This window comes from Daphnia pulicaria, chromosome 7 (assembly GCF_021234035.1).
Source record: "Daphnia pulicaria isolate SC F1-1A chromosome 7, SC_F0-13Bv2, whole genome shotgun sequence".
NCBI lineage: Eukaryota > Metazoa > Arthropoda > Branchiopoda > Diplostraca > Daphniidae > Daphnia > Daphnia pulicaria.
In genome coordinates this window covers 3943858-3970575 of record NC_060919.1, presented here as the reverse complement: position 1 = coordinate 3970575, position 26718 = coordinate 3943858, and the positions used below count along the sequence as shown (strand labels likewise).

General features: G+C 40.3%; 1 protein-coding gene across 2 annotated transcripts in view; it reads left to right on the top strand.

The window, feature by feature from the left end:
• Positions 1–26718, top strand: part of LOC124349654 (gamma-aminobutyric acid receptor subunit beta-like) — a 46974-nt gene that overhangs the window by 7331 nt on the left and 12925 nt on the right. Inside the window, exons 2-4 of one of the 2 annotated variants that reach the window (XM_046800422.1) lie at positions 5073–5076; positions 9915–10049; positions 25023–25102. In XM_046800422.1, the coding sequence (XP_046656378.1) occupies positions 9943–10049; positions 25023–25102 (187 nt within the window). In that variant the 5' untranslated portion in view covers positions 5073–5076; positions 9915–9942. Of the gene's footprint in view, positions 1–5072; positions 5077–8572; positions 10050–25022; positions 25103–26718 lie in introns of those variants that run through there. The other variant, XM_046800423.1, reaches the window with a different exon arrangement.

Sequence of the window (26718 nt, the reverse complement as noted above, 5' to 3'; positions counted from 1 at the left end):
CTCCCCGCCAGCACGGAGCCGCATGTTGTGGTGCGGCCACCCGAAATGGCGAAGAAGACCTTTCGAGACATACCACCGTTTATAGGTGCAGACTCAAAAGTAGAGAGGAGGCGGGGAGTGGCATCACGGAAACAGACCGCGCCTTCCCTCTTGCTGTCCCTACCGATCCGGAGCCGCATATGTTGGTGCGGCCACCCGTGGCGGCGGGAAACAGCCCCTCAAGACATATCACCGTTTATAGATGCAGAATCGAGGGTAGAGAGGAGGCGGGGTTAAATGTAGAGACGAGACCATGAGAGAAAATGATGATAGGGAGGTGGATGAACAAGCCAAGAAATTAAAGTAAGAACAAAACGAACACTCGGACAACAGAGGAGAATGGAGAATGACAGGCTAAAACGGACTAAGAGAAAATAAAATTCCGCACACGAAATTGCCGGCGACAGCATCCCGTTTGCACAGCACCAGTCTGCGAAGGGAGCCGTTCCGCAAGAGTGGCGAAAGACTTATCGTTGACCCGTCGGCGGACTGAGGTCACCAGTGACAGGAGTCAGTGGGCCCAAACCACAATAAACCGGGCAGATAAAAACTGGGAAGTGCAGGTGGCCTATAGGAAAAAAACAAACAAAAACAAACATAGACGGCACTCACCACACGCGTTTTTTGCGGATGAGGCGTTTGGAGCGAGAAACAAAAACGGTAAGGGCATTCCATAGAAGGTTACACTGAGGAAAGATATGAAGAGGAGGTGGCCAGGGATGACCACTGGAAGAGACGACATCGACTAGGGTTGATCTGAGAGATGAGAATATAGGGCAGTGAAGAATGAAATGTGGAATAGTCTCGGAGGGGGCACCACACAGGCAGGAAGCGGAAGGAGAGAGGCCAAAACGGTGTAGATAAGAATTTAGGAAGCAGTGTCCGGTGATAAGCTGGGTAGAGGTGGCATTAGTTCTACGTTCAAGAAGCACATTGGCAGACCGCACAACTGGGAAGAAGGCTTTGGCACTAAAATTAGTCGGTATGGAGGACCACTCATTGCTCCAGATATCCCATAGCGTGGACCTAATCAGATGTTTCACGTGTAATGGGGAAAAAGGGACTAACAAAGACGAGAAAGGAGAAGGAGCTTGCGCCCAGAAACGGGCCAGGATGAGACCCGGAGATTTAGCAATCGCAGTAGTAAAAATATGGCAGAAACTGCCGAAAGTCGCAAGAAGGGCCAGATTTCTTGCCTCGATGGGATAGAGCTTGGTCGCAGGCTGCATAAAAATTAGTTGTTCTGATACAAAAATCTCGCACGCAGAGAAAGCTGGCCGGTATTCTCCAATTTTCTCCAAGGCCGTAGAAAAGGCTAAACTCATGCCGGTGCGGAAAGAGATCGCTGGGGGAAGTGAGAAATTAAGAATCTCGCGGACTGCACTAGAGTCGGTGAACACAACACAGAAACCAGCCGCACCACGCCTGTGGTGGGCACGAATAAAGCAATAGAGGGTGCTGGGAGTGCTTGGAAGGAGAGGGATAGCCACGGACGAAAGCAGAGAGCTGAAGAGAAGGATGTTCCAGGGTGGGCAGTTGGTGAGAAGAGGAAAACTGACACGAGGCAGCAAGTGGTCATTGTTCACGAAGGAGAGTCGTTTGCAAATGAAGTCGCGTGAAGCTTTTGAGAAAACCAACCCAGGCGGATGAGAGAGGAGACGCAGAGTGGCGATTTCTAAGATTCTGAGGTCAAGAGGTAAAAGATTAGAGAGAAGAATGAGGGATTCAGTCGGGGCAGTTTTAAAAGCACAGGCAATGATGCGGCAAATTGTGCGTTGGAATGAGCGAACCTTCTTGATACCCGCTTTCGTTCTCAAGCTGGACACCCAGACCGAGCAACCATAGGTAAAGATGGGTTCAACAGCGGAGGAATATAGAAAGCGTAAGCGTTTACAATCAGCACCAAACGACTGCCGAAGACAGCTGCTAACAGCCATCATAGCCCGTTTAGCAGAAACACACTTAGCTTGGATATGATTTGCCCAGTTAAGTTTGGTGTCCAAGACGAGGCCGAGAAATGAAGCAGAGTGGGATGGAAAAATTTTAGTGCCATCGATTAGAACGGAGAGATTGGCCCAAGTGATTTGCTTGCGAGAGAAAACGACTAAAACAGTTTTAGCTGCGTTGAGAAACAATTTTTTGGTGGCGAGCCACTTTCCAATTGAGTCACATGCCAGTTGCAGATTGTGAGTGGCGATGCTTGGGTCCTTGTGCACCGTTGCGATATTTGCATCATCGGCATAACCACTAAATTTAGTTGGAAACGGGAACGGAATGCGGAGGAGATCGTCTACAAGCAGATTCCAAAGGAAGGGGGACAGGACCCCTCCTTGTGGACACCCAAGGTTAACATTCCGTTTAAGGCAATACTCATTTATAGAAAAACATGCCTGTCTATTGGAGAGAAAGCTGTCAACAATTTTGGTTAGGTAGATGGGACACCCACGGTTAACAAGAGCCGAAATTATAGCGGGATGCCACGCCGAGTCAAACGCGCTTTTGATGTCCAAAAACGCGGACGCACAGACTTTTTGATCAAAAAACGCATCTTCAATGTAATTCACCAAAGAGTGCGCCGCAGTTTCAGTAGAGCGATTTTCTCTAAAGCCATGTTGATCAACGCAGAACCACCCGTTAACACTAGCAAACCAGGCGAGCCGGCCGAGTATCACTTTCTCAAGGAATTTTGCCAGGTTGGATACAAGACTGATTGGCCTGTAGCTATTTAGAGTAGAGTAATCGCTCTTGTTTTGCTTGCCAATAACAACAACCTTTGCGATCTTCCACGAAACCGGAAAGAAACACAGAGAGATGCAGGCATTCAGGATAACCAGAAGAAACGGCTTTACCAGCGGAAGGCTAAACAGTAAAAGATCGGCAGATAAGCCATCAGGACCAGGGGCAGACTTGGAGTTCAACAAACGTGCAGCGGTCTCAAACTCCCAGTCGGAAATGACAGGGGGAGTCTCATCAAGAGAGAGGGAGAGAGCGGACCAGGCAGTAGCTTCTATCTCAGAGTGAGATGAGTCAGACGGAGGTTCAACTGGAAAAAAGTGCCGAGCGCAACCATCAGCAATCGCGACCGGATCGGACGTGAGAGTCCCGTCGATGAGAATTTCCGAGGAGAGCTGAATAGACCTTGATTTACCAGTGAAGTCGGACAGGGCCCGAAAAACATCACCATCGCTCGCGCTCTCCCTAAACTTCTTCCAAGCACAACACTTAGCCGCTCTTAGTGCCCGTTGGTAAACGGCTTTGCTACGGCGGTACAGAAGTTCACTGTCCGCATTCTTGTGTTTTGACCAGGCCTTGTGGTGGAAGCGAGCTTTACTCCGAAGAGCACAGAGATCCACGGTCCACCATGGCATGCCCTTAATTACTGGCTTGGCAGGTAGCGAGACTTTTGCTTCCATCGCGCACGTTGAAATCGCCGAGACGAGATGTGAAATTTGATGCTCAACTTGCTCAACGGAGTCCGCTTGCACAGGAGAGGGCAGACGAGAAAGAGCGAACTTCAATTTTGAGGAAAAGAGATCCCGATTAACACATGGAAGCTTTGGGACTGACGGACTAAAGGGTTTCCTTTGAGGCTTGGGGGCAAAAACAACATGATCGATTTCAAAGAAAATGTACGGATGGTCGGAGAGCGAAGGAGTAGCGAGATAGAGCCAACGATCAACTCTGACTTTGTCGCCAGCAAGAGTGAGATCTACAAAAGATGTGCCAGAAGGAATGAAGTCAAGCTCAGTAATCAGCCGATTAACCACATTTAATTTGAAAGTAGTCAACATTGACACCAACTCAGAGCCACGCTTGTCACATGACTTGCTGTTCCATAGCTGAGACCTGGCGTTAGCATCAGTTCCAATGATGGTAAAGGGAGCGGCAACCGCATCAAAGATCGGAGTGACTGAGGCCGAAAAATTAGTCATGGAAGGGCGAAGATAAACAGAGGCTAGACGTAATGGACCAGCATTGGTTTTAAGTTCAACACAGGCAGCAAAGTTTGAAATATGCCGACAGACAAGTTTGCCCGCACTAGCAATTGAATCACGAATTAAAATGGCAGAACCGTAAGCATGATCATCGGAAAGTTGATGATAAGACGAAAAGCCAGGTGGGACATTTGCGACTACCGGAGGAAAGGAAGGCAGCGCATAAGGTTCTTGAATTAAGACGATGTCAACATCAAAATCAAGTACAACTTGGGCAAGAGAGGCTGAGGCGAGACTGGAGTGACGTAGGTTGACTTGAAATGACTTGTATCCGATTCAATTTCACGCCGACAGGTTTATCAAACTCGCTATATATATATATATATATTTGTTTGGTGAATGTATACTGCCACACCTTTCTAGTCTATAGCCTACACATCATTAAGAATTGAGGTGTTTGCCGGTGTTTGCGCTGGGCTATAAATAGACGCAAGGGCGTGTCTTTCTACGTTTATTTATAGGATCAACGCCCCCATATAGATTGCTTATACTCACGGTTCCTGATATCGTTGCGTAATGAAATTACTCAATACAACACGCATAAAAATTATAGATAGGGGCCTATTAATGTATATTGTTGCGCTATTATTGACTGAAATGCCATCATCATCTGCACGTATATCCATCTCATTCCATCTAAATGGCATCGATCACATCTTACATCCATTCAAAGAATTTCATGATTATATTAGGCTACAATTCAAACTTTTGCGTTTTATTTCAATATGTTAGACCGCATTTCAATAAATTAGCCAAATTCCACAGCGCAGACGACAGCACGCAGCAGTCTTGTAAATATGCGGGGCACTCGTTATTATGCACCGTTGAATTAATTAAGCCGTTTGTCGACCCATTATATAAGAAGAGTCAAAGCAAAAGTCTAACACCGTCCTACTCATTTCTCTATAAGATGTATAGGACGATGACTTGGATAAGGCAGGATGACACCTCAACATACACACACAAAAGTGTTTGTGATGAAAGAGCTGCGCTGTATATACATCTACAAGAGCAGACACACACACACACATCATATAGACGAGTGCGACAAAAAGATGATAATAGAGGACAAGGAGTCTCATGAATAAGATTAACGACATCAGGAGCAATAGGACAGACACAGCACAGCAGCAAACGACACGGACGTTGAATGCTGGGACGGTTGACACCAACTGGATTGTCTGCATTCATTAGTTGAATGATGATGACAAAATAGTCGTCTCCAGCCAGCAGCTATATAGCATAGCATATAAAAAGAGACATCAAACGACACGTGACTGCAGCAGCAGCAGCAGCAGCCATATGAATATATAAGAAGAAAAGGATTCCTCGTCGTGATGTGTCTTTAGATATTAAGAACGTGCTGCTGCATGCCCCGATGCTGCGCCACATATATATACACACGGCACATGCACAGTGCTGCTGCTCCTCTCCTGATGGCAAGAGAGGGATGCCAGCAGAAAATCGATAGTCTCATTTCGAGCTTTTATGTATCTGGCACACACCCCTGTCGTCCTTTTTATTTTTTACCCACGAATTTTCACCTCGTTACGCAACCCGTATTATTTCACACGAATTGAATTTTTGTCATTTTTTTGTGGGGGGGGGGAGGGGGGGTGGAGGAAATTGATGCTGGGCGTCGGCGAAAATGTTCGATGTCAAAATATTAGGAATTGATGGCGTCATTTTAGAGCCGTTTAACCGTACAACGACATCTACAGGCGGAACGACATATTTATCTTTCGAATAAAGATATAGAAATTCACCTGAATTATATATTTCAATGATCGATACATATTCTATATTCTGTTTTGGCTATATCATATAGACTTTTGTTTAGAACTGTGAAAGGGCAGCAATGGGCTGATGGAGATAGTCGTCTGCTCCGAGTTGTAGTAGTATTCAAACTGCCATTTCTTGTGAGCGAGTAGTATTTGAACTGCCACTTGGACTCGCCAAATATCGACTGATGCTTTTCTCTACCATTACGCGGGTGTGGGGCTTATACGAAAAATATGTCCATTAGAGAGATTGAAATGTTTGTTCTCTTTCTTCTTGAGAGAGAGAGAGAGAGAGGAAAGGGGCTTCTTCCTTTTCGAGATGGTGGATGAGTGCCCTAATGATGTTGTGACCACGCGCGTGGACAGCAGCACAGACGCCCGTAGAAATATCTATAGTGCTGCGCGCACAGCATATTACAAACATATTTTTTGCCGTGATGGTACACACACACACATATCGCACGGGGATGTACATGAACAAACAAAAATAGCCATGCCCTCTATTATATATTTCTAGACCGGGGAGAGAAAGAGAGTAATCGATTTCTCTAGCTGCTGTGTCGATCTCTCAGAGTAGGCCTATGTGTGTACACAGCAGCAGAAGCTGCGCAAAAATCTTTTTTTTAAATGTCAAACTGTTGAATGAAACAAGAATAGGAGAGAGATAAGAGCCCCGTCGCTTTTAGATTATTGTAAAAGGTTTTTATTTTCTTTTGACGAAAAAAACAAAAGAGAGGTGGGCCAAAATAATATCTAATAAATATTTAGACGCCTATATATGTCAGACTGCTGCTGCTGCTGCTGCTGCAGTGGCATCACGTCAATTGAGAACAACGGAGCTCTCTCTCTCTCTTGGATGCTGCTGCGCTGCTGTTGGGGTTATTATTCCGCAAGAGTTCTTCTTCTTTATATTTTTCTGACGCTGTCAAAGATTCGAGCTCTTTTTCCCATATCTCCTTGTCCACAAAAGAGACAAGGCACCACGGTCTTTTGGCAGTTTCTGTGAAAACACACACACAAAAGTTTTTCCACCCCACAGTTTTGATATGGACGGAGGGCTCCTCTTATATACGGTTGGCGAAAAGCTGAAAATAAACCGCAGTCATTATGGAGGATACGCCACATGTACCGAGAGAGAATGTCGCACGTGGCCGTTAGATTTCGACGCAATCAGCACATCAAAGATCTGATGCGCGATGGCCGCCAGCATGTCAATTGTCTCGTATTGCAGATATATAACTATTACAATATGTGGCAATAATATCGCCCGTGTGCGACTCTAAACCTTCGAGAAAAACGGACGACCCCCCCCCTCATCCCCAGCACAATAAAAAACGTGACGTAAAATCGATAACACAAATGGGAAATGTATATACTACAACAAAACAAGACGATTGTAGACTTCGCAGAACAAACAAACATGCCGGAATAAATAATCACGTCTATATATGTTGTGTATAAAGCTGGGGAAGAAGGAATATAATATATAAGACATGCGAGATTGCGCTATATATGTTGTGTCTATATATCCTATATACTGTTGTTGTTGTTTAGAACCCCAACCAAAATATATACATGTACATATAATAATATATCGCTGTGTGTGTGTGTGTGTGTGCTGTGCTTCTCTTTCGGATAGAGCAGAAAAATATCAAATATATAAAAGAAGCACACGGAAATACAATCGGGACACGCAGACAATGCGGGAGACCCTTCTCGATTGATGACGTAATATTTTTTATATTAGATCAATTCAAGGACTTTTTCTATATATATTATACTCTGAGGCGCAGCACGTGTGCTGACGACTCTTCAGCATATTTCCACATCATTGTACGACGTATATTCTTACATCGGTGCTGAAAAATATAATTGGCGAATCTATTAAACCATTAGTATATATAGATATAAACATATACAACAGACCACCACAATTGGTGCGTGAATTGAATTATGTATTTGATAGACACTAATAGATATAGCCTATTGTTAGTCTACATTTAGATGTATAGACGTGTTTCATTTGTAGCTCCACATTATAGGCAATTTTCTCTTCAAAAGGAAACGATTTACGGGGGGGGGGAGAGACTTGTGTGTGTGTGGCGATGTGGGTGTGGCCGCCGTCTCGTGTGCGGTGCTGCGCTACACAACCATTGGATTTGTGTGCGCTGTGTGTTAGATATATATAAAGGCCGCTCGCGCTCTGATGCGCTCCTAGCTGAGAGGAGCTTGAGGCTGTATATGTCTGCTGCTGCGTGTGCTGGGGATGAGAATCGATGCTGCTGCTGCCACTCCTGTAAGCAGCTCAGGAGCCAGCTATGGCGTATATATATGTTTCGCTGGAAAACTCTGCTGCTGCTGCACAGCACATCACAGCAGGGGAAACTCTATAGTACAGCGATGTGGGAGGAGTTTTGCCATCACAATATAAACAAGCGGAGCTCCTTGCTTGTGTGTGCTGCTATACGGCTCCTAATTCAATTTACCGCAATTAAAAAAACATATAGCGTCTCTCTTCTCGACGCTTTTGAATATTTATAAGCATAGATCCCCTTACACACACACACACAGAGGCGGGCGGGCCAAACAGTATGACCCTTAATAATCATAATTTATGAAACGACGAATATATTTATCAGCGCAAATATACAAAGCCCAGCAGCACCCGCGCGTGCTGCTGTGTCTCCTCTAATAGAAACAACAAACAAATATTAGAACCCAGCAGCAGCAGCAGCAGCAGATGAAGGAGCTGCTGCTGCTGGTCGCGTTCGGCGCGTAGTGTAGCTATATACTCTGCTGTGCGCTGGGCTGGGCAAGACATGATATACGTACAAGGCGCAGATGCCGCCTTTTAGATCCGAGTCACGACGACGCGAGTGCCCAGTCTCGAGTCGGGCGAGGTCTTTCACAGCAGCAGCCAAACATCAGCAGCAGTCGCTCCTATATTTTTGGGGGAATTGTTTCGTGTGTGCTGTGCTGTGTGTGTTGGGAAAAAAGTGTCTAAAAGAAACAAAAATTAAATTTCTGTTTACCCAGCGGAGATTTTTCGCCATTTTTGAATTTGATTTCATTTTTCCCGCCACACATAGTGATTATTCCGGACACTTAATTATTACTTGAAATTTGTCTAAATGATCGCTTCTGAATTGCAGAAACAGCAGTGCTGCGAGGTGTTTTATCCCATCGGGCTCAAAAGTGAGTGGACAAGACGAGTTGCCCAGTGACATGTACTATACCTCATCGCACAATCGATTAATTGAAATGAAATAAGGAGCAATTAAGGAGCCATTCAAGTGGGTCAAACTCGTGCGGTGCTTTTCAGTTGATGGTGAATGTGTGATGGTCGTGCCGTGTGAATTGTGTTCTCTGCCGTGTATCAAGTGCAAAGTGTTTCCGTGCTGACGACAATTTGAATCCAAATAGAATAATAGAAAATAGAACAATTGATTTTACACACTCGGATTAATTGCTGCAATTCAAACGTTCAGAGAGATTCTTAGATAATACGTTGACAAAATCGAAAAGGGACTTTCAGATGATGTGCTGTGACGCCAGTGTCGTTCAATCTCTGAGCAGCAGCAGCAGTGCCGACAGTTGTTCTATTCTATTACGTTATTATTTTTCATCATCGACTTATAATCATTCGCCTCTCGGCTGTTAGATATTTTGCGACTTAAATAGATGATCAAAGGAGAGGGCCGACGTCATTGGGTTGTTGGTCGTGTGTGACACAATCGCCCCTCCTCTCTTTATACTCCCCCCTCCGGCCGGATATATAATATTTCCAGTCTAGGAGAGTGAGATCTGTCCTCCTATTTACTTGGGTGTTGCAGCTCGCCCTGATGTGTTTTGTGCTGAAGACGACGAGACTAGCTCTCAGAACATCCTCCTTCAGCATCAGACGACGCCCTCGTCTTTTTATCGATAGCTATATTCCAGCATCACGCAATAAAACAATCGAATACGTCATCCTTTTCCCAGCAGCAGCAGCAGACAACGCCACCCAATGACGTCCGTCAGTTAACAGCCCCGAAAATTTGGCATACAATTTGCAAACAGTGAGTGACGAAATCAGACTGAAACTACAAGAACCCAAAAGAAAACCAAAAGTTTTTGTGGGTTGAAAAATGAACAACAGCAGCACTCTAATGGCTGTCTTGATCTTCTTGATATTGGCCATTTTGGATCCGCAATTGAGGCTCATTAGCCAATCGTCGTGTCAAGCTTCGCCCAGGTAAAAACCACAACATCAATCTATAACTAGTTAAATAATATTCTATTGATATTATTACAATCAAAAGAAATATATTTATAAACCTGGCGCACTCTTCAAATAGATAGAATAATACAAGAGGTGTCTTTTCATCACAGCATATATACACACACATATAGGGTTTATATACATTTCCCCTCTTTGGCTCTCGGCTGTGTGCTGTGCTGTATAGAACCGCTGCAGTTTGGCTTTGATCCAATCTATCCCTTTTGTGTGCGTGTGTGTGTGTGTAGATCCCTTCTCATCTTTCCTCCACGCGCGCTATAGATGGCTATAGAACTATATACTTTTCTTCTTTCTTATTCTTTTTTTTGGCCTTGTCTATATTTCCGGGTGATGGCCTCATCTTCTCTCCTATAAACACACACACACTGCAGCATCTCTTATAGGATAAATAAGCCGAAAAAAAGAATAGGAATAGAAGAGAGTCTCTCTATTCATCTGAATCTATACAAAAGAATGCCAAGTAGTCTATATATAAATAGACAGGTCAAGATTCAGCCACACACATTTCTTTTATTATAGTTCTAACTCAATCAAACGTTGAAATTGATTAAAGTCGACATCTTTTTCACATATATTATTATATTTGGCTGCTGAAATTCTATATAATAGCTGCTGCGTACACACAGCAGAAGCAGCAGCACATGCCTTTTGCTATCTAATAATAATATAAGATGGTATAGGGGGACGAAAAAGCTTCTTGTTGGCGCTCTGCTGGCGAGAGAGCTGAGCATTTTCATTGATCGTGAGCCCTCACACCGCGCGCTATATAGCTCTACTGTGCAGCAGCAGCAGAATACCCCATATATATATATATATATAGGCCTATATGTGTAGTAATATATAGCTATACCCCTGCTGGTTGCCTGTGGAGAACCGAGTTGGCACAATCTTCTCTTCGGTCTTTTTGATGGGGTTTTCCTTTTTTTCCCCGCGACATTTCATTTGTTATATATAGTCAAAAGTGATGTTGCACACGCTCGCCATAGCCATCAGCCATGCAGCCAGCCAAACGGTGTTTGCTTATTGCCAATATGCGTCTCCACATCTTTGTTTAGATTGGCACCATTTTTCATTATATATACATGTGACACAGCAGCAGCCGACGCATTTGATGTATCAAATAATATTAGATATAGGTGAGAGGGGGTTTGCAGCAGCATCAACGGTGTGGTTAATGGAGACGGATGTGGTTTCAAGGGGCGTTGATGTGGTTAACTGATTGCTCCCCATTCTCACTGGGTGGTGCAGCAGCTCATCTAAAAGATTCGCTCGCTGATATATATATTATCTCGATTGCCAATCTCCATAGCACACGACATCTCGGCAGTGCAGACAGCAGTCTAAAAGGAGGAGATATATATACTATAGCTGCAATTCTTTCTCTGCTGCATGTGTTTGATGCTGCTGTGCTGTGGTATACACATCAGGACGCCGTGACTCTTTTCTTATATATAAATGGGGCGTCTCTTATTTCCGTCTCGATGTGCCGTCAAATGGATTGGAAACACAAAAAGAATCGAAGACGAAAGAGAGAGCTATAAGAGCCGAGTTCTTTTGTCTATATAACTCAAGTATATATATACAGCGTGAAACCCACAGCAATGCTGCTGCACAGGAGGATCTATATAGAGGTCCATATATTTCGTTTTCCAGCAGGAGCATATATCCACACACGTCTCATGGTGGGCTGCGGATAGGATATATATATGTGTGTGGGAGCTGGGGGACACATCATCTCACTCTATTTCTTTGGCTCTCGTTCGAACGAAACCGCAGCACACGTATATAGTATATAGACCAGCAGCCAGCAGCAGCCAACCAGCAGCAGGGCCGTGATGTATAGAAGAAGAATCAAAAGGGCAGAGCACACAACACGAGCGCGTGCGGCTCCTTTTTGCTATGTGTTGGCAGCATCATTTATTCCGCTGTCATACGAATATCAAAAAAAGTCTCCAGACCCTGATATGTGCAGCTTTTCTCTCTCTTTTGGCTGTGCTGGAGCATTTAAACTTTCATATTATATATATATAAATAACACTATCCTACTGCGCAGTTTAATGTGGGTGTCGCTATAGGTTAAATGGCCTGTATAGTATATATATACAGACTTTGTCTCGTGTTATATGGCTCCTGGCATTGGTCTACCTACAACGTTATTTCTTTATTATATGTATTAGACTTTGTTTGTTTGCTGCTGCTGCTGACCTCACTGTAGGATATACAGGAGAACGGAACCGGTGCTGCTGCTGTTGTAAGTTGTTCAGTGCGCCAAGCATCAGCACTTTCGATAGATATATATAATACAACCGGCTGCGTGTATAGAGCGAAGCTCTTGGCTGGGTGTGTATACTACTACTAGAGCCAGGAGAGAGCTAGTAGGAGCTATATAGCTCCTTATATCGATCGGCTTGTGTGCCCGCCGCGCTCCTTTGGTACTAATATTACTATAAAAAAAAAGCCAGCGTGCCAGGCGCTTTGGCTTTATATGCGGGAGGGAAATATAAGAAGAAGGGGCGAGACTAGACTGTGTTGTCTATATAGCTGCTGCTGGATGTGTGTGCTGTGCCCTGGATGTTATATTACAAAAATATAGATCTAAAAAGCAACAGAAAATATTTTAAAAATGGAATAATTCCACAAAGCTAAAGCATCGGCATCAAGGTAGAAGCTTTCCCGTCGCATCAGCTTTTCTCAGAAGAACATTATTCACATAAATATATGCTACTACTGCTGGATTAATATATACCTATAGATTGGACCACTCTGAAATTATGCTTTGGTTTTAAGTGCTGCTGTGTATAATATGGCCGTGCAGGTTTAATATATATAAAGGTCGTATTACAAGCTCTGTCAAGCGTGTGCTGCTGTGTAACCAAAACGAAATAATAAGCTTTTGCTGGGCCCTTGCAAAACGCAGCACAATATACGAGTTGGATGTGCGAATAATAGAATGTCAGGAGCCAGCAGCAAACAGTATTTTGGCTATTACATTATTATTTTCAGCACACACACAGCGACAGACCAAATATACGTAGGCTACATTGTGTATTATTACAAATATATGCATATGTAAAGGATGGATGACAAAATCTATGTATAGAACTATAACATACAAGTATTATTAAACTTTTAGGTCTGTGTATATATTATATTGTTCTATATACATGTTGTATAGACAATGTAGGCTATATTATATAGGCCTATATTATTTCTGATGGGGCTCGTTTCTGTCCGTGTTATATGGCCTACACACTTCTTGCTGCTACCCGGGCAACAGCACAGTCTATATGCATTCATTCAACAACATCTCGAGAGAAATATAGGCACAGCAGACATGACATCAAACAGGAAAGCCAAAAGTTTGAGAATAGAAAGAAACATGTAGCACACAGCAAGAGGCCTTTCGATGACGTACGTATAATAGGACATAGCAACCCTATACAGGCCTTGCTGGTCCATATAGGCTATGTATATTCCATTAATATCTACACGTGCATGCTGTACATCTATACATACTTCAAAAGTTGCTGACGTCCTTATAATATAACTAAAGTCTACTAGTGACGCAACTCATTCTATGTTACTAGCCTATAATTCCTTATATAGGTTACCTACATATACGAAAGAGAGGTGGCCAAATCAGTCGACTATATAGAAACTTATTGTACGTAATTCCAACAAAAGATTCACAAATAAAGTTGCCAAAAAAAAGGAGTTTGCTGCTGTATACTGATGTAGACAGCGCGAATCTATTATAAATTGAATCCCATCAAGTACATAGCATCTCCAAGATTGTGATGTGCCTTTGGGCCAGCTGCTGTATATAGCGGCCCAGTGAAGTGAAAACTGTCAAACTGCACTTAATACTATCTGGGCTGGAAATTTTCCGTGGCTTTTGTGTGTGCAGCAGCAGGCGAAAGAGAAGAAGCGTTCGACTGATGTGTGTAAGGCTGCTGCTGTGGACTTTGGCGTGCAAAGCGACAAGCGAAAAGATCGGGCAAAGTGCTGCTGCTGCCTCTCTCCCAAACAACAACACAAAGAGCAGCAGCAACAGCCTCACAAAATCCTATACAATTCCATACATACTAAAAGGAATACACATATATATATATCTAAAGCATCAAAAGCAAACTCCAAAGTGCCGGAGAAAAGCAACGATCTAGAGCACAAATGTCTCAGCGATAGATGAGAAAGAGAGAATGAGAAAAACCTTATTCTTTTTTTTCCCCAATGGATTCGGTCAGGGTCCTTTTAGGCGGCGGCAAAGATCGAAAAAGCGGAGCTATATATGGTAAAAAACCAATAAAAAAAGGTCGAAGCTTTTCTTTCTTGTGTGATGCCGGCCATTGTTCCATCTCATTCAGTTGTAAACGGCACACGACGACGACGACGAACGCACGACACAATACTACTCTTCAATCTATAAGAGCTATTCTATGCTGCTGCTATACGCTGTGTGCTGCTGTGCCGGGCGCAATATATCCCTGGCTGGCTGGCTGAGTGGTATACTATATAGAGGGCTAGATATATAGGGTCTACTTAGATATATATGTTGTACCAAGGCAAAGGTCCCAAGTACTTTGTGTAGATAGAAAGCACACAGCTGCTGCTGCTGCTGCTGCCCTATAGGGGGTGATTGTTCGTTTTCTTTTTTTTTCTTATTCTACTCTTTTTCCGGGCCTTATAAAATTTTATCTTTTTCTTTTTTTGCGGGTCTCTCTGTGTTGCTGAAAGAGCTGATGGAGAGATTTCAAGTTTCCGGTCTGTGTATTATATGTCGGACGACGAAAAATCAGTCTTTTTTAAACATTTCCTTTTTTTTTACTGATGGAAGGGGGCGGGCGACTGGCCGGGGTTTAAATAAGGTTATTATATACATGATAGACTCTCAATATATACGCAAGGACCGTGTGATGTGGAGAACCTGTTCTTAGAAAATTGTCTAATATGTTATATCTAGCTCTTTAAACGTTTTCATTTTCTTCTTCTTTTCGCGTCTTTTAATATTGTATCCGGCGCGACATTTCTGCCTCCCCTTTTTTTAAAAAAAGCTTTTCCTTCCTTCCTTCCTCTCACTGTTATATATATCCTACGTAGCCAATTCTTTATAGTCGCTATTTAGAAGAAGAAAGGCAGCAGCAACATAATAGCACCATACCCCCCTTTTTTCTCTCTCTCTCCTGGTGTGATGTGTTGCTGTTTATACAACGATTCGCACAATCCCCTTAATAGCCGACCAGCAAAGGCCATGTATACACAGCAGCACACAAGGAGCTGCTGTGCTGTTGTATATTATGCTGGGCGCGAATATATAATAACTTGGTCATATATGATATCTGCGTTGTATACATAAAAAGAGCAGCAGCACATGTGTAAGCCAAGCTGATCGATCGCGCCACAACGCGTTCCTCTCGCGTCTCTTATTCTTTTTCTATAGATATAAAATAATACCTAATATACAGGGGTACAAAACAGCGCCAGCATCAGAGCTTTTAAACGCCGAGCATTATTTTTTTCTTTTCTACTATTATATATCCTTTGGCGTGTATATTAGATGCTGCTGCTATAGGCCTGTATAGGCTATTGTATAGGCTCGTATTATAGACGTGGCTCCAGCTGTTTCTTAAATATAAAAAGGCCTATGTATAGGTTATTAGAAATAAATCCATACTCGTAGGCCTATCACATTCCATAATTTATGTTCTGTAAATTACTTTTAAAAAGTAGGCCTATTGCATCATTCGATATGTCAATTCATCTAGAATTTCTAATACATCATACTTGTCGAAACTGATCAAGGTGAAATACATCAGATCGAGGAATAAGTGATGCGTCTGTCAAATATTCGCCAGGGAATTTTTCTTCACGGCCAGATGTTGATGCACATGTAAAAATGATGAATATATAAAAGTTATGTGTGGGCCTATAACTAAAACTCTGAACGATGTGGCAAGTTAGTTTACATCAACTGCAGAAGTCGCCTGCTGTTCATGGCAACCTGCAAAGTTGAATGACGAAAGTTTTTTATCTATTAACATATCGACAATTCAGAGCTCTATTTTAAAAATTCACACGCAAATATATAAATGAGCATATCGAATCAAATTCTTAGGCATCATATAATTATATTTAGCCAATTAAAAATGGCCTTCATTATTTATCTTAAATTGGCAGCATCAAACAATATGGCGACCGTAGAACTCAAAAGACATAAGAACTCCTTTTTTAACTAATATATTTAAAATACCCGACAATAGAACTCCAATGCCCGACAGTATATAGAACTCACTACGCGAAAATAGAACTCCAATACATTCTTTAATTATTTTCATGATCGACAATATTAGAACTACATTGAATTTTAAATATTTTTAATGTCCACTTTCTTATAAATGTCATAGGCCTAATATTGGGGTTCTATATTGTCGGTGGAGTTATTCTTCCGACAGCAAGCAACCCCATCAAACCTCTTGTCGACATGATTTTCTGTGGTCGTGTAATAGGGAGCATAATTAAAATTCACAGGACAAAATTGATTTTTTTTTCTCGTTCACTCCTTGACCTTTTCAGCTATACACTTTCGCTCTATCGTCTCATAATCATTTTTGTTTTCATACGAAATTATGAAGAGCTGACGAGCAGCAGGGCCACTCCTCATCTCGTTTTTTTACTCACAGCCCAGCAGAGAGCAAAGGATTTCCTCCTAATAAGGAACCAACGAACCTCCCGTATGGAAATGAGTCAATGAAAATCACTGCAGATCAACGAAAATCATAAACAAATCAATAGACAGTCTGAAATGTCATAGAATGTCAGTAAGAATGTCACGCAAATATCACTGGCGATGATTTTCCATGATAAATCAATTTACAAAGTCAGTAACAAATCGTTGGAAAATCAAAGATATTTCAAAAATTAGAACAATGAGCCAAAAAACTCATTGGTTTATCATTAGATCCAGAAAATGAAGTATTTTGCAGTGATTAAACTTAACTTAGTCATTGAACTAATCAATGAACATAACGTAAAAATCCATGGAATATTTTCTTTTGAAAAATTACTGATTTTCTACTGATATTTACATTTTCAGTAATTTTCAGTAAACCTTTGAATTTCTTATCATTTTATTGCCATACTTCATTGACACCTATAAATCAATAATCAGCATCTATTTATCACTAAGAAATCATTCCAATGATTAATAAATGATTGTTCAATGAGTCCCAAACGGTAATTTTGATTTTATAATGATTTTTATACAGCTTGCTATTGATTTTTATAATTACTTCTCAGTTCATATCACTGAGCTTTCCTCAGATTTCAGTGATATTTCATGGATTACCACTGAGAATTATCACTGAGAATGATTTTTTATCCAGTGATTTCTATTGATTGATTGAATACTGCTCAGTTTAAATCACTAAGTTTTCCCAACATAAATTTTAATGATATTTCAGTGGCTAGCAGCCTAGCACAGTTGACAAATATCACGACTGGGATTTCCAGAATCATTTGATTTTCACTGATTATCAATGTAAATCATTAGTTATCCCGATTAATATTTTCCTGATAGTTCATTGACTTTATTGCCGATTATTACTAAATAGTGAACATAGTGAATGAAATACCATTACAAATGATTTCTCAAATATCAATAAATTATCACTGAAAGGCCTTTGGAATGCTTTTCACGTTCTTCTTATGAAGAATCATTGACTTATATTATTTTGTTGCGTCGAAATCAATGATATTAAAGGTGAATTTCCATATGTAAGAAACATACGGCGTTGTCTACATGGTTAATATAGAATCGAATGTGCAACCATAGGCCAATGGTTATCGCACGCTCCTATGGATCGAAAGGTACCGTGTTCAATCCCAGATCGGGGCTTATAAATATGAATCAATGATAATAACTCTGAATATGATTTCAGTTGGTATCTTCTTCATATGATGATGGTAAGACGGGTGGTAGTCTTGGTTTAACGCGAAAGCGACTCCTAGGCGAACAGCGCAATCATCGTAAATATGAAGGAAGATACCATAATTTTGAGACCTACTTTAAACGATAATATCCTAAATGACAATATAATGATGTTTCTAGTGATAAATGAATGATTTGTTTCGGGCTCGGTTATAATTTCTATCCGCTAATTGATTTTGCAATGACAAATATTTCGTTACTGGACTCTATCCTATTTCTAGCATTTTTCTTATATGTTATTTCATGATTTTGTGAAAGGTTTTTTAATGATTATAAAAATACCAAACACACCACCAACACATTTTTCTTTTTCTTCGAAAAAAAATTGTTTATCACAACGCCTGATATAGATACGTATGATTTAGATCCTTTAACTGACTACATTTATCGATTGTCCAACGTCATAGGTAGTTGGTTATAGAGTCTGGCTACCACTCAAAGTTGCGAAGGTTCAAGTCCCGATACGGAAAATTTCAACCCGTGCTACAATTAATTCTAACAGATAATAGGTAAGAAAGTAAAATAAAAAAGGAGAACAAGGGTAAGGAAAACCGCCAACAGGAGAGTTCAAAACTGGTAGGGAAAGAAAACTAGTATAGTAAAATTTAGCTTTTGAATTATATAGTCATTGGATACAAGCATTGAAAAATCAATCAATAAAAAAGCATTGAATAAACTTCACATTAAATCAGTCAAAAGTAAGTGAATATATGATTTGAAAATCAATGAAAAACCATTCATTTCTCAGTGATAAATTTATGCTTAGTCAGTAATAATCATGTCCCAATTTTGATGGCGATAATCATTGGATAATTAATCAAGCTAATATCCTTCAATTATCAGTGATTAATCAAAGGGGCGTTTTCATACGGGCTTATCAATTTGATTCAGCAGCAGCAGCAGCAGATCTCTTCTTTGCACGAGTGATGCTCCTGTTTGCATGGGTACAAGTTATTAGCTACTCTACCCTGCAGAGCTGAAGAGATGCTGCTGTCAATCTTAAATATTTAAAAATTCCCATATCATAAATCCTTTTATAAAACAAGAATATAAATCTTTCAGAATAAAGACATGTCGATTATTATGTAGATTCTACAAATGTAATATAGCTCACATGAAATTGCTGCCAAACTATGACATAATACGAGTTTAATAGTAAAGAAGCTGTTGGTGATGTTGTGTGATCACCAGACTGGAAATAATCGATACAAATCAAGTTGTATGTGTATAGAAAAGAAATATTTTTAGGTATAACATTTGATGTGTTGACTTACACTCCCCCCACAAAAAAAGAAAAGAAAATAACCGAAAAAGAATTATATATTGAATGCGCGATATGAATATGATGTCTACTGAGTTTTCGCACATGGACGGCGCGATGCACAAAAACGGTGATTTATCTATAATATATTCTTTTTGCTAGGCAACGCGGCCTTATACGTCATCCTTTATGCACACATCCGTTTCCCTGCTGTATGCTGATTACATGTACTATACATTCCTAGAATAAATAGATGAGAAAACATTTATCCAGAAAAATATATTAGATTCAAAGAAATATACCTATTATATTATAAAATATATTTATCCTCCCGTCTGTTGGTCTGTAGGCTATATATTTAAATGTTTGCTGATGGATATATAACAGTAGGCCTATTGTTTGGGTGAACCCCAGCTATTATACATTTATATGTGTACACCATTGTTATTACGTATTATTATCTATTATATAATAGGCCTACTGACATGTTTGTTTGCTGTATATTTATCGCAATTAAGATCGTTGGGCATGTTTCTTTTGAGACCTTTTCTATATGCTGGAATATCTCTTCGTTGTAGAAAATATGTATAGCAAAGAAAAAAGGGATAAAAGAAATATATATTTCTGTATCGATTCAAACGTGAAATTCGACACACACATCAGGTGTTGTGAATAGTTGGAATGCGTGGAAATACAAAAACCCAGAGCAACCACACATATATGGATGAGCACGTATACGATACACTCTCGTCCTTTTTGGGCGTACAAAGGGTGTACATACTTGGTGTTAAATGAAAGTGGGTACAAGCTTGTACACCCGGGTGTACATAAGGTGTACATATTTTTTTTGTACACCTTTTGTATACCCGGCACGAGGTCATAACGTCTTTGTTTTATCAAATTCGCGCGACCACCGTTTTTCTCACCCATCCCCCACTTTCAAGAATGAAAGGAAAAAATTTTTTGCTTCCCTCTATTTTATCTCTATTTACTTTTACTTCATTTAATCTGATATTTTCCTCCTTTTCTCCTTCTCATTCTGTAATTATGTCTTTCTTAGAGTCTTTCACAGATTGCCATCAACGTATTTGTTTTAATCGGGAGTCGAACCCGGAACCTCTGATTTACAAGCCAGTATTTATCCGATGTGCCACCAGCTATTGATAAAAAGTAGGGAAGCTTATAATACCAATTAATTCTTAGGGCAGAGAAAGAAACTTCTAATTTCAAGATTGCTATTGATTGCAGTCATTGTTGAATTAAAGAGCTTGCTAACAATATATTATTAAGCCAACATCTTATCGAGTGTTCATCTAAAAGCACCATTGAATTTCGGTGATGGGACTTAGAAACATTTTTTGTTTTTAGCCGCCATTATGGATTTCCATCGCGCGGCTTTTCAAGAAAGAACTTGAGATTAGGGCGGTTAGGGATGGGAGAGAAACGAAGAAACGAAGAGAGAAAAAAAGATTTTTGGGTCTCTTCCTTTCGCTAAAAGTGAAAAACTCGAAAAAACCTAATTTGCATACTTGTAAAGGAGGCGTACAAATCGTTTTTTCCTTTACAGTATATACAAAAGGTGTACAAAAGGTGTACAAAGACGAATTTGTATACCAGCTACAAATATGTAGCCTAAAAAAGGACGAGAGTGTATGTGTGTTTACACAGCAGGCCCTGCTGTATAAAGGTCAAAGTGTCTGCGATCTTTTGGGTGTCATGCAACAGCGGATCGATATGAGATTCATTTCATAAACTTTGTACAACTTTAAACGATGTACACACAGCTATAGCGCAAAGCCTGCTGTGTGAATTCATTATATATGTATAGCGATTGGAAATCCATATAGTAATACACCACCCGGAGGCTATATACAACACATTGATTTACAATACTGTTGTATTTGCCATCAACATGACGATGGTCACACGCAGCGGTTAATGGTGGCCATCTTTTTCGCGGTTTGCGTCTCCTCTTGTGTCTCTAGTATAGTCGCCCAACAAAAAGGGGCCGGCAGCATTGAACAAAGTTAGATATGACGTGACGATGTAGCATATACATCACAGCATGCAGACTCGTCCAACCCCCATTTATGCATCTATATATCTAGAACAGCACAGATCGCTTTATTGACGGAATAAGAGAGACGCCCTTACAAACGAAACAAAAACATACACAAGTATAATATATCTCTCTTGCTCTTTCTATAAAAGAGTGTAATACGTGTGCAGCTGTTATATATATATATTCTGCGCGATGCAGCAACACCAACAACAGCACAGCAGCAGTAGCAGCATAATATAGAAATCAATGTTGTTGCTCCTCCTGGGATATACATACGTACAGCAGAAGCACATGCTGTATCGTCCGTGCGGTCTGCCGTGGACGTCAAATGTCAACACGCCGAAAACTTTGATACGATGCCCTTCACAGCCATTCGTTTCATATATAATACGAGCTATAATCTATCTGCCAGTCTCTCTATATATCATACTCTCCTGTATATATACAGTAGAGCTGTGTGCTTTAGACAAGGCGATATTGATCTTTAGATAAATATAATATGTTTTTGTATTTTATAATAGAGGGTGGTGGGGGCAGTGTTGCCAAGAGATTTTGAGCAGCACACTTCAAACAGTAGGGAGAAAGGTCAAACGATGTGATGAATCTTTTGATAAATATCGTATAGCGACCAATGCTGTGATGATGTGCATTGGGAAAAGTCTCTCTTATATAGCCTGCATAAAACGTATATTTGATGACGTTGTATAGGCTAAATGTGATATCTATATGAAGTCGTCGTGGCAACGTTTTTAATATAAGAAAGCCAAGAGCAAAGAGAAACGAGGGTAATCGGAAAATAACTCGTTCGCTGTTCTGTGCTGCGCTCCGGTTGCTCTGGTGACGCCACATTTTATTTATCCACCTGGGAATAACCTTTGTATAAAGTATGTTTAATGCTGGCGTTATTATGTGCAAGTTTCCTAGTATTACGAAATGAATAGCTAAAAAAATCTAAAATAATGCAAGATATGAAATGAATTCGGTCGTTTATAGCTAATAAATCAATTCGAACTTTAAATGTTATGTATATTATATCATCTACCAGCAGCAACAGCAAATCAATGCTCTCGCACCCTGGGATTTGCTGTGCTGCCGTGATATTCTAAATGAAATCGTTTGGCTCGTCATGGCAACAACAACAACAGCACAGCAGCGACGTTTCTCTCTACTATAGCATATTAGATAGCTGCTGCTGCATGCTGGGCGTGTGGGTTATAATAGACACACACACAGTCAATTGCCCTTGTCACGGTGATGTTTTGTGTGAAATTTGTTCCGCCGTCATGGGCACCAGCACACACAGCTATATATAATATATTATATGTAGCCTACGTATATAGATCTATACAACACTTCGTCCGTCTTTAAACATTTTCCGGTATAGAATAAATAACATCAGCAGAAGATAGATAGAATATAACGCCGGCGTGATTGTATATTTTTGTTTCGCTGCTGCGCTGCTGCTTGCCCATGTCTAAATAAACCTGGAAATCCAATTGTCGATTGCCGCTTCGTTAGTCGCCCTTTTAGACTCTTTCGTCTAATATAAAGGTTCTATCCTATTTATTGGATAGATTTTCTTTATTATTTTAGCTCTAGAAAAACATTCGCCGATGCTGCTGCAGCCTATATAGCGGCTTTATTTTGGCTGTTCCTGTCTTCTCTACAAACGGACGACGACTATTTATTCCTAGCTGATATATAACATAATATTGATAGACATCGAGTCTATTATCTCAAGAAAAGAAATAAAGAAAACGCGTAGATATTACACAAGTGTATGCTGTGTGTTTAGGGGAGGAGTTCGTCTCTCCTGGGCGTCCGATTGTGCTATAAGTGTCTGCTGCTGGGAACACAGTACTCTATACATAAATGCATAATCTTCAAGTGCATGGGGAAAGAAAAGGGCCTAAATCACGCTGTGTGGAGAAGCCACAACAAGCGCTAGAGCTGCTATGCCGAGCGAATAAATAATACATTTATATACCTAGTATTAAATAATATGATATATATAGAAAAAGGGGATGCTGGCCAGCACAACAGGCAATCGAATCAAGTGCTTGGCTGGTTATAATTGAGCGGCTTTTAGATTATGCGTGATCGAATAACGGCAGCAGCAGCACCAGCACGTCGACTCAACCGAGAACAACATCAATCACTCGCGGACTAAATGCACAATTTAATATTTATTATATCAAGCAGCAGCTTTTATATGGATCGATAGATAATATTCGATGATTTATAAAACACTTGAAAGATTGCACTCTGATTTAGAGTTATTTGTAAAAAGCCCATATTGTTTTAAAGCGGTGTTAATGGCAATCTATTAAAGTTGAGGTTATATTATGCATAAATACTTGTAATAGAAGATATAAACACACCTACATAACTTGCTTCTGTTGCTGCCCCTATATTTCAACATTAAAGTGGAGAGCCTAGAGCTAAATGTTACGTGTACTATACAGCCAGTTATGTATATAATATAGCGCTATTGAATGCTAGCGGGTATAGAGGTCGAAATCTCGTCGGTGATATATATGTTTACTTCCTGGAAGCCTTGAGGGATGAGATGTTGTCGGACGCGCGATGCCTGTACCCGAAATGCGTGTGTATAGCTACATCCATCTCTCTATTTAGATCTTATATATATACACACGTAATATGTTAGCCTACACATATATAAAATCAAAATAGACATTTGCTATAGTTAGATAGATATTTCTCTCGGGCATATTCTTTTTCAGTCTGTCTGACGTGTGAGCCAAATCGGATTTTCTCTTTGTTGCTTATATAATTTTCTGATTTATTCCGAAAAAAACAACGAAATTCGCGTTTTCTGCTGTTGGGCCAGCAGAAACATTTCCGAATGCGTTTGTCGTCACGTCGAAAAACCTTTGGGTTGTTGGAAAGTCTATTGTCAAAGCCACAACTGATGCTTATGTCTGTTTCACTTACCGTATATAGAAATAGCAGACACAAACGCACACATTTCTGGGTGAGGTATGGAGAGGAGCGGCCGCTACATTCACGGGTCCAGCCAATCGTGTGATGTCATTAAAAAACAACGGAAAATAAATAAAATAAAAGAGAGAGAAATGCATATGGCCTATACACACACATATAAAAGATAGACATCTTTTGAGAGAGACTAGACTATATATATCTATATATATGGAACCCCATGTTGTTTGTTTGTTTCTTGTCTGATGTGTTATAGGGCCTACAACCGCGCTCTTTTCCTTATATATTCTCTTTCATATATTTTTTGTTTTGTTTTCCAAGGGGATGTGTAAAAGATATAGTTACACACACACGAGGAAAGTGCGCATCACAAAACAACACGGAAACTAAATCTATTTTTCTTTTGTTTTCGTACTGTGTAGGCCTATAGCTCGTCCAATATTTTTATATATGTTTTATTTCTCTTATAGCTAGACTATATTGTATTTTTCGACATTTTCAATCTCTTTTCGCAGCAACTGTTTTATTTTATACATTAATCCGTATTAATCAATTTCTCTGTTGCATAGGCCTAATATACATTTCTCTATTAAATGCATATAACATATTAAATTAATGGAATTTCCACATTTTTGAATGTCTCTTTGACGACATATTCAGTTCGATCCAGAACAACGTGACGGCCATTCTGGACAAGCTGCAGCGCGGCTACGACAAACGCGTCCGACCTAATTACGGTGGTAAGTGGATGATGATGACTATTTATGACATGTGTATATTATATACAGCCCGGGGCATGGTATAAGTGCATGCGTATATATATAGAAAATGTCCCCCTCATCTGCATTACGTAATCGCATATTATTTGAATGCCAGCTGAATATATCTCTCTGGCAATATATTATATATCATCATCTTGTACATACATTTCTCTCTCTAATATGTCACATATAATTGTGTCCTGCTGTGTTGCGTATAATATTATATATAAATCCCAGCAGCAGCAGTAGCCTAGACTGCTGGATGGTTGGGCTGCTGCAGCAGAGATCAAAAGTGACGAGACACTTGGACACTTTCACAGCATCCATTTGCTGGTTCACAAAGAGAATCTACGCAGCAGACTTAAAGAGGAGCTGGGGAAAAACAACAACAACAGCAGTAGCAGCACATTGTTGTTGCTGGGCGACACAGCACAAGACAAAGAGGAAATCTTAGACAGTGTCGTCGTTTTATATATAAATTATTATATACCAGGAATAGATGAGAATTATTAGACACAGCACAAGAACATGAAAGGAGCTGCTGAGGACGTCCCTTTATACACACACACAACTGCATATATAAAGTCCGCTAGCGCCCATCAAGTTTAAGCCGCGGGCAGCAGCAGCAGCAGCCAAATATCTAATGAGAAAATGACGCAACGACGAGCTATATAGCGCCCTGTGTCTCGTTGAACAAATGCGTCCAGCTCTGTTTCATATTTATATATGGGCTATAGATTAAATATATGCATTATGTAGTAGACACACACAAACAGAGCAGCTCCAAAAATCGCCAAAAATTAACTTTAAGTTGCATTGCAATGTGATGCAGCTCTATTATAGTATACATGTCGCTGTGGTCTTATTTCTGCGATGTTTGGTATATAAATAGGACGTATATTTATATATAAAATATACAGTCGGGCAGGAGATATTGATCAAATAACGCAGCAGTGCATAGCAGCAGAGGCACCGACTTTCCCTATTTATTTCTATAACCAAAAGACAATAAGGAAAAGATAAGTATACAAAACAAAGCCTTCTTCTTATTCTTATAAACGTCGCCATTATTTCAGAGAAATGTGTCACATAATATAATGGATTAATGTAATTTTTATAATATCGACTATACATAGATCCAACAGATTGTCCTATTCCTTCCTTATAAATGTCCAGCACTTTTGTATATATTGTAAATGGATTTGAGTGTTGAATGTTTGGAAAAGAGGCGTCGTTTTGTTTGTACAGAAAATGTAGAAAAACAAAAAGAGAATAGGCTGTATAGAAAAGTCGCTAGCTTCTGCGGTGCTGCTGCTATTACGTATCCAAACATTGGTCGTTTATAACAGTCGTGATTGCTGCTGTCATGTTGGTATATACACACACAGCACAGCACAGGCCCGGGTGCTATGTCTACATACATAAATCACTAAATTTTTCTTTTTTCAAAAAGTGTTGTGCTGCTGCTTTGACAAATTGCACGCAAAATTCAAAGATTTATTCCCCCCTTCACCCGCAGTAGATAGTTTATATATAATATATATAAATTGTCTTTTATAGGTTACATATTTAGACGACCAAACACGTTCGAATTT